This window comes from Ursus americanus, chromosome 12 (genome assembly GCF_024610735.1).
Source record: "Ursus americanus isolate L20-20 chromosome 12, mUrsAme1.1.p, whole genome shotgun sequence".
NCBI classification, from domain to species: domain Eukaryota; kingdom Metazoa; phylum Chordata; class Mammalia; order Carnivora; family Ursidae; genus Ursus; species Ursus americanus.
In genome coordinates, this window is record NC_142138.1 from 71,470,556 (window position 1) to 71,488,590 (window position 18,035).

General features: G+C 47.4%; 1 protein-coding gene across 1 annotated transcript; it reads right to left on the minus strand.

Moving 5' to 3' along the window:
• Positions 1-2,637: 2,637 nt before the first annotated feature.
• On the minus strand, positions 2,638-8,565 carry S100A11 (S100 calcium binding protein A11). Its single transcript, XM_045790510.2, has 3 exons — positions 8,412-8,565; positions 3,882-4,034; positions 2,638-2,967 (listed from the first exon to the last, which is right to left on the minus strand). The coding sequence occupies exons 2-3, from the start codon at positions 4,026-4,028 to the stop codon at positions 2,812-2,814; spliced, it is 303 nt and encodes a 100-aa protein (XP_045646466.1). The 5' UTR covers positions 4,029-4,034; positions 8,412-8,565; the 3' UTR covers positions 2,638-2,811.
• Between the last annotated feature and the right edge of the window lie 9,470 nt (positions 8,566-18,035).

Sequence of the window (18,035 nt, forward strand, 5' to 3'; positions counted from 1 at the left end):
CCACTTGGAGTTTTGCGAGGCTTCCTGGAGAAAAAGCCGTGTAGGCTGAGAAAGGAAGGGTAGGTGCAGAGGGACCTGGGAATGGGTGTGGTGAGGGTGGGACAGAGTTCCAGGCAGAGCTCGGGCCAGGAGGTGAGAGAACCCCTCATGTTGAGGAAAGTAAAGGTCTCTATGGCTGGAACGTAGAAAGTGTGTGCATGAGGGCAGAGCCTGAAGGACCCAGTGCATAGTTAGCAAAGTGGGGGTGCTGTGCCTGGTCTTACATGCCCAAGAGCCCTGGGGAGTCCACTGACAGTTGAAGCTGGAGAGCAACCAGATCAGAGGCGCAAGGAGGAGGAAGGTCTGGAGAGGGGCGGGGCGAGAGGATCGGGGCCACTGAGGAAGCCGCTGCAGTATCCAGGCAGAGGCAGTGGTTCCTGGGTCAGGGGAAGGCTGGGGTGGGTTTGAGGGATATTTTGGTGAAGAATGAGATGAACTTGAGGGTTTGGGTGGATGTGAGGAATGACTTCCATGCTTCTGGGCAGGGCGGCTAGGTGGACAGAGGTGCTATTTTTCTGAGATGGGGGCAGTGGAGTAGGGGGCAGCTGGGGGCTTGGGAGGATGTTGAATTCAGTTTGGGGTATGCTGACCCAGAGGATGTGAGTTTCTTGAGGACAAGAATCTTCTCTGTTCATTCCCCTCTGCCAGATACGCAGACCAGTTACACATTGTAAGTAAATCTCTGTTCAATGCTTGAGTACATGAAAGATACCGGTATTATTTTATGTGGAAAAATCCGGGAGGCAGTGTTGGAGTTCAGGAGCTAGAAGTGGGTTGGGGAGAGAGATATGTGTGGTCACTGGCCTTTACTGGTAAAGGAAGACAGGAGTGGACGAGATCCGCAGGCTGAGTGTGAGGCATGGGAGGCAGGCTTCGCACGTGGCCGGGAGGAGCCGCAGTTCTGAAGGACCGTGATTGTCTGATGGGGTTCCTAACCGTGATCTTGTCCCTTTCAGCTCTCATCCTTTTCCCCGACCTCTTAGGCTCTCCTTTGCTGAGTCTTCTTCCTCTTGCTACCCCTTCTCTGCATCTGAGGGCTCACCACCAAGCCCCCGTTTCTCAAGCTAGATCTTCTTTCCAGACTTCAAGTGCAGATGCCCACTGGGCATTGCCAACTGGACCTACTGATGGCACTTTAAATATAACAACCCTCATGAGCTTATCACCTCCTCCCCAAACCAACACCTTGTTCCCCATCTCTCTCTCTCCATCACTCAACTTGCAAACAGCAGGCACTTGAGAGTGTTGTTGATTTGAATCTTGAATTAAAAGCTTGGTACAGATTGGGTCTTTCTTCTTTAGAAGTTTGAGAGAGCCAAGCAAGTAAAGATTTCCCAGTTAGTTCCCTAAGCCTGACATCTTCAAGCCAGGGCCAGTGATTTCTTGGTAGAAAAGCAAATGGGCCAGTAACCTTAGGGTGCCTGTTCCATCTCTTTCCTGGCTCAGTGTTCTTTGGGATAATAACACTTTTTAATTATTTTTATTATTTATTTGTATACAGGGTGCACCTGCCAAGGGAATAATATGGAGACTTTCACTGACTACAGATTCTATCCCCTGTGCTGCTTAGGAATCAAGGAACTTATCCAAAAAGTAGTTACAATTCTACTAGAAAATTCAGGGTCATGCCAGTCTGAGGCACTGGTCTTCATTCTTGAATGTCAGAGCCCAACAACCAAAAAATGGTCCCAGTAATGGTCTCATTCATTGTATTTAATCTATGAAGGAAGAAACTTCAATCTAGAGAGCTTTTTACTAAAAAGTTAAAACTCATGTAGATGGATAAGCAAGCAGAGGGCCTCTGGAAACAATCATTTTCACCTGTGCTGCTCAGGGAGCTGTGTTCCAGAACACGGTTCTCTTTGTCGACTGTCTTTAACCCCAGGTCAGCCCTCCAGTCCCTCTGTCTACGCTCTTTCCCTGCTGCTTTATCAGAGGGCTTAGAAAATTAAGACTAATGTTGACACTGGCCCAAGCCAGACGTAAAGAAAGAAACCCACAGCCAAACACAAAGACCTTGACCACACTAGCCTCCTTTCCATTCCTCCAGCATCCTGCTCCTTTTTACCTCAGGACCTTTGCCCTTGCTGTTCCTTCTACTGAATCTCCCTCCTCCATTTTTCCTGAGGTTTACTCCATCTCATCCTTCAGATGTCAGCACACATGAAATCTCAGAAGAGTGCCCTCAAAGATTACCACCTCGTAATCTTTCCTCCATAGGATTTATCACACTCTAGTCATCTTGTCTGTTGCAAATGAGTAATCATCTGTCACCTTTCCCCCACTAGAAAGTCAGCTCAGTGAATGCAGGACCTCGTCTGTCTTGCTGACTGTATCTTCGGAGCCTGTGACGGTGCCCGTAGTAGGGGTGAACATATTTACTGAGTGAATTATGACAAGTGACACCTCTCCATCAGTAATCTGAGTAATCCGAGTAATCTGGAATGATTCTGTTGGTATCGTGAGTCATAATTACATCTACACCCAGTGTGCATATCTCACTATTTACTGTGCAGCTCTGGGAACTGCTTCCATCATGCTAATTCCATTCCTCCCACACTTCCTCCTCCCTGGCACAAATGTACTGACTCTCTAGTGTGTGCTTTAAAAACGCAATTGCTTTATTAACTACCAGCAGGACTGGCCAGCACGGGGAGGTGGTGGACATTCTGGGCTCAGGGACCGTGGAGGATATGAGGAGGACGTGATGATTGGGAGGCTGTTTTGAAGGAAAGAGGTGGTCTGGAGGCCAGGCCCAAAAGCCCCTCCGATTTACTTCCGGAAGTGGGTAGACCTTGTAAAGGAGTCATGGCAAGCTATGGCCATGCCACCAATAAGATTAAGAAATTCTTGGAAATCTAGCTGCCCGTCAGAGTTGAGGTCCAGTTTCTTCATCATGCGGTCAAGGACGCCAGGGTCCTTCTGGTTCTGCAAAGATAACAATAACCATCATAATGATAATAACACAATTAATTTATATCACACTTTCTAAGATGCTTTCCATCATACTGGCACATTCTAGTCTCCCAAGAGTGTGCGGCACAGGGTAGGGGTTAGTAACATTCCCACTGCCCAGACACAGAGATGGACTCAAACAGGTGAAGTGACTTGCCAAAGGGGAAGACCTGCGACTGGAACCCACGTTTTCTGGCTCCCAGCCGAGGGTTCCTCTGTGAGAGTCAGAGGTCGTTCCATTTCATAAAACCAGTGCAACACCTCTTCCCAGTGTTCCATGGAACCGCAGTGTACGAACTGTACAGAGGTGGAGTGAGGTGAGGTGGAAGAGGACGCAGGCCCCGATCTGCCGCCTCCTCCACTCAGCTTAGCGGCCAACACATGCACGCACTTACAGCCGCTGGCTGCGTAAGGCCGTCGGAATCAGGAATTCAGAAAGTCAGTCCTGAAGTGGCACCTGCGCCTCGTGGCTACCACATCGGATTGTGCAGGTATACAGAACAGTATTTCCATCATCACAGAAAGTCCCAGGGGACAGGGCTTCCCTAGAGGCTTTGGCGTGGAGGAATAAAATTTGAAAACTACCCTATTACACCATTTACTATTCCGGATGCCTTTTCCCTAAATGAAAGAAACAAATCACCATTCCCTACGTCATGTAGTTTGATAACTTTGATCTTTAAAATACATCTTATTCAAAGAAAAGATCCTTTAATGGTCACTCAGAAGCCTAGGGGCACAGCCTTGTCCATGCAGGCCCCTGGCTTGGAGTGAATGAAAAGGAGGCAGGAGTGTGGGGGTCAGCTGCTGGGCCTTTACTTCTAGCCATCTGCCAGCGACTTATTTCGAGCTCTAGGTGGTTCTGGGGTGGAGGCTGGGAGCAGCACCTTTGTGAAGGCGGCCAGTTCTGTATTCATGAAGGTTAGGAACTCGGTCTTGGAGAGCGTGCAGTTGTTACCTTCCCTTCCAGCAAACTTCTGGAAAACAGCGATCAGAGACTCGATGCACCGCTCAGTCTCAGTAGGGCTGGACATTTTTGCCTTTAGAGAGAAAAGTCAGGGCTCAGACACAGGCTAGATGCTGAAGAACACGCTAGAGAATCTCATACCTTTATTTCGGGGCAAAGCAGTTTCCTAAAAGGCTAGGTCATTTTTTAGGGGGCAGAAGGGCCCAGGACAAACACAGAAAGTCATATTCGGTGATCGTGCCTCCCCTACAGGCTCCCACGTTCATTCCGGGTGAAACATAGTGCGGGTACACATGGGGCGTGTGGGTGTGTCTAAAAGCAGTAGCTGCCTAGAGGAGAGCGAGCGGGGCAGGTTTTACTGATGCTTTTAGAATCTGTGGGTAAACATATACACCCACAGATCCATAAGCACACCTAGCACTGTCTAGGAGATTAAATAATTTCCTATTTTCTAAGAGAAATATAGAGGTTACCGGGATGAATGAAATGGCAGCTTTTTAAAGCAATACTGAGGGGTGGCTGGGTGGCTCAGTTGGTTAGGGGACAGACTCTTGATTTCGGCTCAGGTCATGATCTCAGGGTCCTGAGATCAAGCCCCACACAGGGCATGGAGCCTGCTTAAGATTCTGTCTGCCCCACCCCCAAAAATAACTAAAGCAATACTGAATTCCTGGGACTCCTCTGCGTTTTCTAGAAGAATACTAAATGCATAGTTATCGTGTGTGGGGTGGGAGATCTGAGAGCTTTTTAGATGTTCAAAAGCAGCTTTCATATCGAAGGTTAGGAACCATTAATTTTACATGTGAGGAAATGGAGATATGAGATGGGAATTGACATAGCAGAGTCACCCCTAGAATCTCATCCTCCAGCTCCCTTTCTGCAGTTCTTGGTCTTTGTTCCTTCTTTTTTTTTTTTTTTAAAGATTTTATTTATTTATTTGACGGAGATAGAGACAGCCAGTGAGAGAGGGAACACAAGCAGGGGGAGTGGGAGAGGAAGAAGCAGGCTCATAGCGGAGGAGCCTGATGTGGGGCTCGATCCCACAACGCCAGGATCACGCCCTGAGCCGAAGGCAGACGCTTAACCGCTGTGCCACCCAGGCGCCCCAACGGTCTTTGTTCCTTCTACTTCCAGATGCCACTAATTCCTATAGGAATGGCTGGAGGAACTTTTTTGGTCACTTCAAACCACAAAGATGGATCTCAGGAAGGGAGCTCTCAGGTTGCCAGTCACACAGCTCCCCTGACATCTACAGAGCTGAACCCTAGTTGTGGTTGTACCAGGAAAAGCTGGGGTCAATTCTATGCTGGGCTCTGGTTTCCTTTTAACAGAATTCTTCAGGGAAATCCTATTTTGCAGAGCCTTCGGGTCATTCCTGCCAGTACCTAGATCCCCTGGTGGTTCAGACTGGCAACTGCAGGCTTTCTGGAAAACTTGCTGGTCACGCCCTTCCTCTGAGGCTTTGTCTTCAAGTATTAAAAGTACTCTTCGAGGAGTTACTGAGTGGCTCATTCGGTTAAGCGTCTGCCTTAGGTTCAGGTTATGATCTCTGGGTCTTGGGATCAAGTCCTGCAGCAGGCTTCCGGCTCAGCAGGGAATCAGTCTGCTTTTCTCTCTCTTCCTCTGCCCACCCCCCCACCGCTCATTTTCTCTCTCTCAAATAAATAAATAAATAAAATCTTAAAAAAAAAACTTTGGATGGTGACATTTGCAATTTAGCATTTAGCCCTTAATTTGGTCTTTTCGAGACTTGCTGGAGGCTTTCAATCCCAGTAATTAACAAGCCATTAAATGACCAGAGTCCTCAGCCACACAGCTTTGGGCTTCTTCCCTCTTTCCTGTAGCGTTTTCATCTGCAGCTTCTCTAGGTGCTTCCCCAGCTAGCTGAGCTGCCTGCCGCCCATTGCACGTGGCAGTCTCTGTAAAGCCCCTTCGAGATGGTTCTAATGAACTCTTCTGGAGGTGGGTTCTTTCCCAACAGTCATCTTGTTGGAACTTTTTCTTAAGGAAAGAAAAATGTTTGTAGGTCCAGGGTGTGGGAGTGAAACAGAATACCATAGCTTGGAAGCAGCTGTTTGTGCAACAGCCTTCCTTAACAGGACTAAAATCTCACTGTCTTACTAATATGTCAGTTGACAGGAAGGAGGTCAGCTGGGAGGGCATGCCAGATAAGGTGGAAGGTTCCAGGCTGAGGAGCAAGGGCTTTGTGACCTTTCTCTAGGCTCCTCTGCCCCTTTTCCTTGTGGAATTCAGATTGTTTTGCTTTTCTAGTTACAGAGTGGCTTTCTGCCTTATTTTTTTTTTTCCTCCTTAACGTCAGGACTATAATTTAGACTATGTTTTTTTTTCCCCCCTTCTTGAAACTGTTGCCACACATGGAAAAAATTAAAACCTCCTATTTCTCCTTGGAGGTAATTTTCCAGAGCAAAAGAAACACAATTACCAAATTACTGAAATGGAATTGCAAAGTTTGTAGAGCTGGAGGGGGCTTGGGAGATGCTTCCAGAGAAGGGAGGCCCAGAGACAGGAAAGCTTTGCTCAAGGTGGAGCAGAGGCTGAGAGGGAGGAGAACCAGATCTCCTGCCTGGAGGCCAGCACCTCCCCCAGCTCACTGCATCCTCACAGCTGTATCTGGCACCATGATAGGAAGAAGAAAATGGTGTGAGATAACTGGATACTGTGAAAGAATTTAAAAAATGCATGCAAAATACTCAACGTTTGAGGAAAGGGGGGAGAAAAAAGAATGCAAAAAAGAAGTAACACTTGAAAAAGACTTCAGCATTGGTATTGCCATATATATATATATATATATATTTTTTTTTAAAGTAGGCTCCACACGCAGCATGGAGCCCAACGCGGGGCTTGAACTCACAACCCTGAGATCAAGAGTCCCACCGTTAATCAACTGAGCCACCCAGGTGCCGCTGCTCTTGTCATTCTTAACCAATGTGCTCCTCCCTCCCCCCCCCAAAGGATCCATAATGGCATCCACCTTCCTCCAGGACAATCGTTCCAGATCTTCACCACCTATTGGTGCTGGGTCCACCTTTTCAAGGTTCCATGTGACATTGTTACTCCCTTTTTGCATGGAAAGGAAGGAGGGAAAGAGTAGGCAGGGATAAAGGTTCACACACTAGAGCAGAGTCTGGCAAATATGTTTTTTTTTTTTTTTAAGATTTTATTTATTTATTCGACAGAGAGAGAGACAGCCAGCGAGAGAGGGAACACAAGCAGGGGGAGCGGGAGAGGAAGAAGCAGGCTCCCAGCGCAGGAGCCTGATGTGGGGCTCGATCCCATAACGCCGGGATCACGCCCTGAGCCGAAGGCAGACGCTTAACCGCGGTGCCACCCAGGCGCCCCTGGTAAATATGTTTTGTAAAGGGTGAAACAGTAAATATGTGAGGCCACTGTGGTCCATGTTGTCTCCGTCACTCTTCTTTTGTAGCGGGACAGCAACCACACAGACAACTCACAAGCGAACGGGCGTGGCCGTGTGCTAATAAAACTTTATTTATGGACAATTAAGCTTCATTTTCATATCATTTCACGTGTCACAAAGAATTATTCTTCCTGTGATTTTCTTTCAAGCACTCAAAAACATAAAATCCATTCATAGCTTGGTGCGGGGAAACAGAAACCCCATTTGGGCCCCGGGTGGAAGGTCCCGGACTCCTTTCACTAAAGAGGCCTTGGAGGAGGTAAATTTTGGAGGTAGCTTAATGCAAAAGTGAGAAAGAGAATTCAAAGTAGGTTGGCAGGAACTGAGAAGAGAAAAACAGAACAGGACGCGAGACCCTGGAAAGATGGTGGGTCCAGAGGAAAAGGGCAGGAGGGGGCTCGGCCTGGGTGGGGCTCCTCCCACGGAGCGGGCTGCATTCCGCTGGCTGGGAGCGGCTTCAGTTTCAGGCTCTTTGTGTCTTGGCCGCTTGCCTCGCTCGCCGAAACGGATTTTCCCAGGGCCCAGACGCCCCAGGTCTGAGGAGTGCCCTTTACTGGTCTACAGAAACAACTAATGCCGCCGGACGCCCCCTTGCCCCGCTGCTTTTACTTGTCCCCAGGCTTCCCCGAGCCCAGGAGTGGGCGGGCCAGGGGCCTCCAGCCCCGGCGGGAGCCCGCCACTCGCCCCCCTCCCCGGCGAGGGGGGGATCGGGCGCGGCCACCCCGCGCGGACGCGGTGCCGAGTGCGGCCCCCTTCCCCAGCCCCCACCTTCCCTCCGCCCGGGAGCCAGAGACCCTCCGGTGGCCCCCGTCGGCTGCTACCACCGCTGTAACTCAGGGCTGCGTCCTTCCTGCCTCTCTACCCCAATCCCACCCCACCCCACCCCCGATTTATTTTTCCTGCCCTGCTTCCTGCCACGTCCACACAGAAATGAAAGCTCGAGCGCGGTGGAAAGCACGCTGTGCTCTTTTCACTGCGGAGCGTCGGAGACAAGATAAAGGCCGGGCTTACCAGGTGTGCGCGGAGCGGGCGCGGAGTCTGCGGCGGGCGGCGAGGCACTGCGAGCTCTGCGCGGCCGGCGGCGCGCCCCGGTCTCTCGGCGCCTGACTCACGCGCTCCCCCCGCCCCCGCCCCCGCCTCCGGGAGCAGATCCGGACTTGCCCGCCCCGCCCGCGTTGCCCAACGCGCCGCTCACGCGGACCCGCGGTCTCTTCCGGGCCTGTGGGCCTTGAAGATTTAAAGGACTCTCCAATTAAAAGTTTTGCATGGCGCTCTTGCGCGCGGCGTGCCCATGGCCGTGGCTCTTTCCCGTGTACGAGCTCATTCTGCTCATCGAGGTGAGGGAGGCAGAAGGATCCTTTTAAAGACGTGCAACGTGGAGTGTGGGCCTTTTTGTAGAAGTTCCCCAGAAGCCGGGCTGTCTAGTCCTTCACACGAAAGTTGGCTGATAGACTAAACCGTGGTGACTTGTGCCAGGCGGAGTGCTATTGTCTCAAACTTCTCCCTAACCCAAGGCAGTTAAACCCCCGAACCCCTGCGATTAAAAACTAACCGGTGTGCGTAGGGTATTTATCTGTGCGCAGTTGGCAGAAACTCCGGGTTCTAATAGTGGGCTTGTCACTTTATTGCAACGCTTTTGGCAAATCCCCTCTCTCCTCAGAGCTCCATTTCCTTAGCTGTTAAAAGTAGTGACGTTGCATTTCAAACTGTTTCGTAAGACTGCTGTAACTGTCCAGTGAATGGTGGCTTTGAGACAGCTTCGAAAACTGTGGAGTAGACGTGAAGGAAAGATAACGGACTGCAGGGCATCGTGTATATTGATTGCTTCCTGGCATCCGCTGCTCACTTCTGAGCAAATCTGCTACTCAGAGGCACATTTTCTTGAATCCACTTGAAAACCCCACCTGAGCCCCAGAGTCAATAATTAAAGAACTAACCTGTTTCTCTCCCGTCTTCCCCTTCTCTGTTAATGGTACTGCCATTCTGTCATTCTTCCTTTCTCCTGACTTGAGAAATTTGGAGTCAGGTTCTGACTGTAAATCCCTTTCTTACCCCCAATTTTTTTCAAGTGCCAAGTCCTATCAGTTTATTTTTATACTCTCTTGGATCTGCCTCATATTTTCTATTCCCACCTCCAGTGCTCTAGTTTAGGTTTTCATTCGTCTTTCCTTTAGTTTCCTAACTGGTCTCTTGCCCCTCTAATCTGTTCTTTTGAATGTGAAAAGCACATTTTCCAGCCTGCTTCTTCCTCTCCCAATGCCTGTTGCTCCCCCTACTTGTGCTGTTTGTCAAAAAGATAAATAAAATCTTAAAAAAAAAACCCCACACATTTTCCTGCCTTATAGCTCTGATCAATTGCCTACTTAAAAAACAAACCACAACAAAAGAATGAAACAAAACGGCTCCTCGATGTCTTTTATATAAAATATAAACTTCTTAGCCTCTATCTGGATTGGAAAACATTCTTTTACCAAATGAATGAATGAATTCCTCAATTTATTCATTTAACAAATATTTTTGGAAACCTACTATGTGCCAAGACCAGTGCTAGGCATAAGAGATACAAATATGAATATGATATAGTGCCTGCCTTTGAGGTGGTCTGTGGATAAACTTTACTCTTGGTGGTTTGGTGGGTGTTCCATGGCTGGCTGCTAGGGTCCACAAATACCCTAAAGTTATATATGAAATTTTCTGCATAAGAGATTTTCTTTCTGGGGGAGGATCTATAGTTTTCATCTAATTCTCAGAAAAATCTAGGGTTAAGCCATTGCACTACTGGGTGTTTACCCCAAAGATACAGACGTAGTGAAGAGAAGGGCCATATGCACCCCAATGTTCATAGCAGCAATGTCCACAATAGCTAAATCGTGGAAGGAGCCGAGATGCCCTTCAACAGATGACTGAATTAAGAAATTGTGGTCCATATATACAATGGAATATTACTCAGCTATCAGAAAGAACGAGTTCTCAACGTTTGCTACAACATGGACGGCACTGGAGAAGATAATGCTAGGTGAAATAAGTCAAGCAGAGAAAGACAACTATCATATGATTTCTCTCATCTATGGAATATAAGAACTAGAATGATCAGTAGGGGAAGAAAGGGATAAAGAAAGGGGGGGTAATCAGAAGGGGGAATGAAACATGAGAGACTATGGACTATGAGAAACAAACTGAGGGCTACAGAGGGGAGGGGGGTGGGGGAATGGGATAGGCCAGTGATGGGTAGTAAGGAGGGCACATATTGCATGGTGCACTGAGTGTTATACACAACTAATGAATCATCGAGCCTTACATCGAAAACCGGGGATGTACTGTATGGTGACTAACATAATATAATAAAAAATCATTATAAAAAAAAAAGAAAAATCTAGGGTTAAAAAATATTGAAGAATCATTAGTCTAAATGATTCCATTCATGAATCATGGAACCTTTGATAACATAATCCTCTTTAAGGGAAAACACCTCACTTACAGCCTCTGCTGTAGGGTCAAACCAGCTGGTGACTTTTTGGGTGATTTGACCCTATGCCTACTGTCACAGCTGTTTGGATTGAGGTTAGCTCTGGACTCAAGGACTACCGATCCATAGAATGGACAGTAGTGGATGTTTCGTGACATGACATAGAAAGATGAACTGGGGCCATTCATCTTCTTGTCTTTGGGAAATTGAAATTAGAAACACATAGATAATTAGACATTCAGAAGAGCTAATGCGGAACATTTGTGTAGAGAGGCCCATGAGGTCATGGCAAATCAAAATTACGAAGAAGTGGACACTATGAATAAGTGGAAGCTATGAAGTTTGGACAGTGTGTAGAATAGAGGGGAAAATAAATGAATCGCTCACTTAGAAATAAAAGACGTACCTACTTGGACGTTCGCTGAGTTGCATAAACAGTGAAGCACTACGAGTGAGAGTGAGAGCCTGTGGCCCAAATCTGCTAGTGTTCTTGTTCTTCCTGAACCTGGTTGTTCAGTTTTCCTGATTTTCTGTAAGATACTTATTCTTTCAGTAACTCCTCTGCCCCATGAGGTAGCTTGAGTGAAACCAAAGAAAAGAGCTAAACCAAAAAAGTATGAATTGTCCAGACCCAGGCTGGGGCATCAGCTCCTTCCAGTTATGGCTGCCAGTGTTGGTAACTGCCCAGGGTCGTGCTGAAATGGGTTCATTACTAGGTTTTCACCAATGGAGGGCGAGTTCAGGATAGATGGCAGGCAAAGGTGGATTTGGCAAGGTAGGTAAACGGTGCATCAAACTAAAAGGCTAACGCAGGCAAGGAGCTGAGGATGAGCGAGGGCTGGTAAACCAATAGCGAGAGACTAAAGTGTGGTACAGATGAGTAACAGGGAAACCGGGAGGTAAATGTGGGGACCTCCACACGCAGGCTAGTCCTTGTGTGCTACCTGAGCCCTGTGCAGCACTGGGTAGTTCTTAAATGGACACACTAGAGCCTGATAGACGTAATAACCAAGTGTGACTAAGGTACAGTGACAACGCCGGAGGGAGATGAGTGGTTAATGCTGCAGGAGCAGGGAAAGCGTCATGGGGAAAGTGCAGCCCGCGCTGGGCACTGGAGGATGCATCAGAATCCACTAGGCGGATGGCGCCATGGTGAGGCTAGGTGGAGTCAGGCAGTGTGGCTGCCTTTCCAAGGACAGACTAGAACTAGACACGGGGTTCAAACCCAGCGATGCCACACATTATCTCTATAAGCTCCAGTGAGACGTTTCACTGCTGTGCGCCTCAGTTCCTCATTTGCAAGTGGAAAGAATAGTAGTGTTTACTTCATGTGGTTGTCATGAAGACTAAGACATAATTCATGTAAAATGCTTAGAACTCAGAGCACCGTCTTCGGAGGAAGCCTCACATGATGGCTTGTGCAGAAGTAAGGAGGGCTGAATCACATGTGTGTTCTCAGGACTTGTGGGCGGTTCTGTAGTCCTGTACTTTGGGTGTGAGGTGATGGTAAATGTGAGGCAGGGCTGCAGAATATGAGCCTGGAGAGATAAGGGTCAGAGCATTAACGCTATGCTTGGAAATCTGGATGGTATCCTGAGGACTATCTATCAAGAACCGCTGAAGAGTCTTATGCAAGAGAGTGACATGACGCACCTCACCTTTCGGGAAGTACAGAGAATGTACTAGAGAGGAGAGAGACTAGAGGCACTGGACATAATTGAATACTGCTGCGACGACCAAGGCGAGGTGGCCATGAGGTCGGGGAGAGGGAATTACCCAGAGCTGAGAAGGCAGAAGCAGTTGAGCTCGGCCCCTGCGTGGATGTGGGGGCTTTGGAAGAGGAATGAAATCACTGTAGGAGAGAACAGGACTGAGAACAGTCACATTTGCTTATAGCTCTTTAAAAAAAAAGGAACATTTTTTATTTGAGAGAGAGAGAGAGCGAGAGCGTGAAAGCACAGGGGGAGGGGCAGAGGGAGAGGGAGAGAGAGAGAATACTCAAGCAGAGTCCCCACTGAGCACAAAGCCTGATGTGGGGCTCCATCCCAGGACCCTGATATCATGACCTGATCTGAAATCAAGAGTCAGCCGCTTAACTGACTGAGCCACGCAGGCGCCCCTGCTTATACCTCTTCAAATGTCTCTCACCTCAAGGCTTTTGCACCTCTATCTGATGTGTCTGTAGTCATCTTCCTCATTTTCCTACTCATCTGTCTTCGTCTCCTCAGGCTGCCGTAACCAAACCCCACATGCTGGGTGGATTAAAAAACACATTTATTTTCTCACAGTTCTGGAGTCTGGAAGTCCAAGGTGAAAGTACCAGCCAATTTAGTTCTGAGCTCTCGTTCCCCTCCTGGGTTGCAGATGGCCGCTTTCTTGCTGTGTCTTCATGCAGTGGAGGGAGAGGGAGAGATCTCACTCTTCCTCTTATAAAGCCACAGTCCTGTTGAATAAGGGCCCTGCTCTTATGACTGTTAATCACCTAACCATTTAACCATATTACCTCTTAAAGACTCTATCTCCAGATATAGTCACATTAGGGTTTAGGGCTTCCACACATTTTGTGGGGGAGGGGAGAACATAGTTAAGTACCTAGCATCATCCTTCTTAACACTTAGAAATTATCTTCTTTAAGCTTTCCTCATTCTCTAAGACGGGGCTAGACATCTAACATGTCTGGCCCAAGACCGCTGCACTTAGACAGACCTGCTTGCAAGGTTAGCAATGGCCCCGATCTAGCCTCTGGGAACTTGGATTTGGGGAGGTTTCCCACCATTCCCTTACTGTGGCTCACTGTGCCTAAACTGAACAAACAATGCGGTTTATGCCAAACACCTCTTTCCTTCTGGGAGTTTGGCATTTTGATATATGCCAGACAGAGTATGCCTATGTGACCAGTAAAAACCGTGGGCACTGAGCCTCTCCTGAGGTTCCCTGGTGGACAGAACTTCACATGTGTTGTCAAGTTTGAAGCTGGAGAAATTAAGCATGTGCTGTATCCATTGAATGTTCCCCCATAGCTCCTTGGACGGTGATTTTTACCACACTCTACTGTCCTTTTCTGTTTACTTATGTATCTTGCTTACGAGACTGCAAGCTACTTGAGGATAGACCCAGTGCCCTGCTCACTACAGCATGCCCAACACTCAGCACGCGAGCTACGCGGTTGTACAGGGAGGATCTTTCCTGGGTGTGGAGGCGACCTAAGCACCGGGGCCACGGTGGCTAACAAGGCAAGGGAAGCCCTGTTCTGATGGTACTCAACCCAGCTTTTGTGGGTAAACCAATCTTTAAATAACAAGGAGGAAGGAGAGAGAGAAATGATCAGGGAGGCAGGAGGAGATCCAGAGCTTTCTCTGGTGTCATGAAGTTCATGGAAGAGAGACCTCCAAGATGGAGGAAGTGGTGGACAAGGTGAAGGTCTTCAGTGGGACAGAGTGTGATGAAGGCTGAGCCGCATTCCCCGGATGTGGTGTTCATATCCGAGGAGACCTTTGCCAGCGCAGTTTTAGTGCAGTGGTGGGGAGAAAGACAAATGACTGTGGACTGAGGGGTGCATGGGAGGTGAGGAGTGGAGGCAGGGTGTGGATTGCTCATTTGAGAGGACTCACTATGAAAGAGGAGAGGCAGAGCAGCAGCCAGAGAAGGCTAGCACAAGGAGGGTCTAAAAACATGCAGGGAGGAGTGCCTGGCGTTGGTTGTAGAGATTACTTAAAATAAAATCTTAAAAAAAACACAACAATATCCAGGGATGGCATGAATAGGTTCACAGGCCATGGAGAAGGAGTTCTCAGAGTGAGAAGGCAAATGGACAGGATTGAAAGGATACAAATGATAGAGCAAGGTACCCTAGGAGCTGTGGGTGGAAGGAGAAAATCAGTAATAAGGTTGTGGATAGTCTGCAGATTTCAGAGGGCTGTGGAGGAGCGCCTCCCTGATGCCACTGTCGACATCATGAACCAGGGGGTGAGGACATCTGTGGCAGTGGCCAGAGGTCTCAGCAATGTGGAGAGGGGAGCTGACCCAGAATGACAGAGTGCTGTAAACGCTTAGGAAGCTGTAATTCACAGTGACTCTAATCCGCATGTTTGTGTGGTTGTGTGGCTGCGTTCCTTCAGGTATGCTTAGGAATGTAGTCACTGGATCCAAGAAAGAGGTTTGTGGAGTAGATTTAGGGTTAGGGTTTCATAGGGTGGATATAACAGAAGGACAAGACAGTGAAGGAGTTGAGGGTGTTGGTGGGAATGCAATCCACTTCATTGCGCATTGAGTATGGGATAGAAAAGGAAGAAGGTGGGTGGGCACCAAGTCTCCACGAAATCAAAGGACAAGCAGAAAAGTGGGAAGGAGAGAGCTGGGGACGTGAGAAGTTAATATTTATCTTCCAGTGAGTTTAATGTTTGTAGGTAGAGCCCTCACAAATGCTGGGAAATCCAAGCATGGGTATGGGCATTAAGCTGACCCCAGTTTACGTGGAGTGGGCATGAAGGAGGTCAAGAAGCGGTGAGGGTGAGGGCGGGTGGGTGATTCTCATCAATGCTGAACTCATCCAGGATGATGAATGGGTAAGGGTGGAGGGCAGAATGTGAAACAGGTTATAATGTCTCAGGTAAAACTGGTGTGCGGCACTGATAGGTTGCACTTTCCTTTACATATGCTGTACTTTAACCAAGTGGAATCATTGGTCATTACCAAAAAAAATCCTCCATACTTTTATTTCTCTTTGCCATTGCTCAAACTTTCTCTGTTTGGGGAATATCTTTTCTTTTTTCAATTTTATTTTTAAAATTTCTTATAAAGGTAAACTCTACACCCAACGTGGGGTATAAACTTACAACCCTAAGACTAGCTAAGCCACCCAGGCAGGCACCCCCGTTTGGGGAATATCCTTAATTTCATTTCCTTCTTTTTTTTTTTCTTTTAAAGATTTTATTTATTTATTTGACAGAGAGAGACAGCCAGTGAGAGAGGGAACACAAGCAAGGGGAGTGGGAGAGGAAGAAGCAGGCTCCCAGCGGAAGAGCCTGATGTGGGGCTCGATCCCATAACGCCGGGATCACGCCCTGAGCCGAAGGCAGATGCTTAACCGCTGTGCCACCCAGGCGCCCCTTAATTTCATTTCCTTCTGATGAAATTCTATGGTTCTTTCAATGAAGCTTCTCCTTCGGGAAGCTCCCCTGATCTCCACCACCCCTCCTTGTGTCCTCCCACCGTATTTCATAAATTTTGTTTTGGAAGGGAGGGGTTTGATATTCTGCTATATATTAAAGGGATTTATGTTAATAGATATTTTATCTTTTCTGATAGCAAGTAAGTTCCTTGAAATGATAGATCGATCTGTCTTGTTCATCTTGGTGTCATTAATACAAATTTGCACAGACTAAGACTCAGTGAATGTTTGTGGAATTGAATGAGTGGTACAATTTCAGAGTAGTGGCTGTTTTAATTCTGTGTGACTTAATGTTAAATAACCCGTTGCTCCAAGAATTGTTTGACTCTTTGTGTTGTTTTTCTTTTCTGGGGAGAGGATCTCAAGATATTTCTGTTAAAGTTCTTAAATTTATATTCATTAAGTTATTTAATGAGTATTTATTGAGTACCAGATCATGTGTAGGGTCTGAGGATACAAAGATAAAAGAAGTCATGGTTCTTGCTTTCAAGGATTCCCAAATCTAATTTGATTAGTAAAACAGGAATGAGATCTTTTTAGAAACTGTGCCGTATACATCAGATGGTATTCACTCAGCCATCCAGGGTAAGGCTCTTTCCATTTAAGTCCTGGGCCAGAAGGTTTACATCTTGAAGATAAGAACTGTAAGGGGAGGTCTGTAGGGTTCTCTCATAATCTATAGCTCTTTCCCTGAGCACTGAGGCCACATTTGCAGTATTGAGGAATGAGCCCACAATCTCGGAGGCCCCTGTGCTGTAAATAGAAATACTAGACAGGGAATGTAAAGGTCGGAGTTTGAGTTCCAGCTCTGTCCCTAGATAAGCTGTTTTCTATTTCTGAGCTCCACTTTTCTCATGTGTAAAATGGGGATAATAATTAAGGAGATAATAAATATAAAAGAGCTCTTTAAATGGGTGAGGTGTTGTACCAGTGTTAATTGCTGCTGGCAATAACGCTGCAGGTTAAATCAAAGTGTGCTTTGTGGGGCGCCTGGGTGGCACAGCGGTTAGGCGTCTGCCTTCGGCTCAGGGCGTGATCCTGGTGCTCTGGGATCGAGCCCCGCATCGGGCTCCTCTGCTGGGAGCCTGCTTCTTCCTCTCCCACTCCCCGTGCTTGTGTTCCCTCTCTCGCTGGCTGTCTCTATCTCTGTCGAATAAATAAATAAAATCTTAAAAAAAAAACAAAAAAAACCCAACAAAACCAAAGTGTGGTTTGTAAACTCTACTTTGCAGATGGTGGGTGTCATTACTGTTGTCCCTTCAAGCCCTTCCCTCCTCACTTCTGTTGCCTCTGTCCCACTTGCTGGCCGTCATTGGTTCCTGCACTGGTACTGTTGCGATGGTGTCTTGAGCAGCCCTGGGGACCCCGTGCAAGCTGGAGGGGTAGCTGTTTGCTTTCCTCCATTGTCTGTGTACGTCTATGTTTTCTTTGTGTTCTTCTAGACATGCTTCATGCTCCTGGTTGGAAACCATTAAAGTCCTCCACATAGCTGTTTCCAGATCTTCAACTGTTATTAAGTAGAGTTGAGAAATTTTCTCTTTCACAATGACCCAGGAAAATTGTCACATAATATGTTAAAATTTCTGCTCTGAGGAGGCTGCACGATATCAGGTCCACGTCCAATCTGTTAGCTCTAAATGTGTCATCAAAATATTCTCAGTGTCTGTAGTGCTTAAATTTTTTGTCTAAATTCTTCATTTTGGAACACAAGTTCTTTTATGGTCTAATCCCAGCTGTTTTTTCATTATTTCCCTTCATTCACTGCGAATTCCAGTCAAGTGGAACTTGTCAGTGTTGCTTGATCTTCCAGTTGGTCCTCACTGGTACGGCCGCATCGGTTGTTCAAATATTGAAATTCTTCTTTACCTCCTTTCTTCTCTGAACCCTTGAGTGTTGTCCATCTGAAGCCCAGCCACCCCAGTCCCTCTGCTGGGCCATGCAATTCCCATAATCAGGTAGCTTAAGGATTAATGCGCGGTGTGGTGAGGGTCTCCGGGAC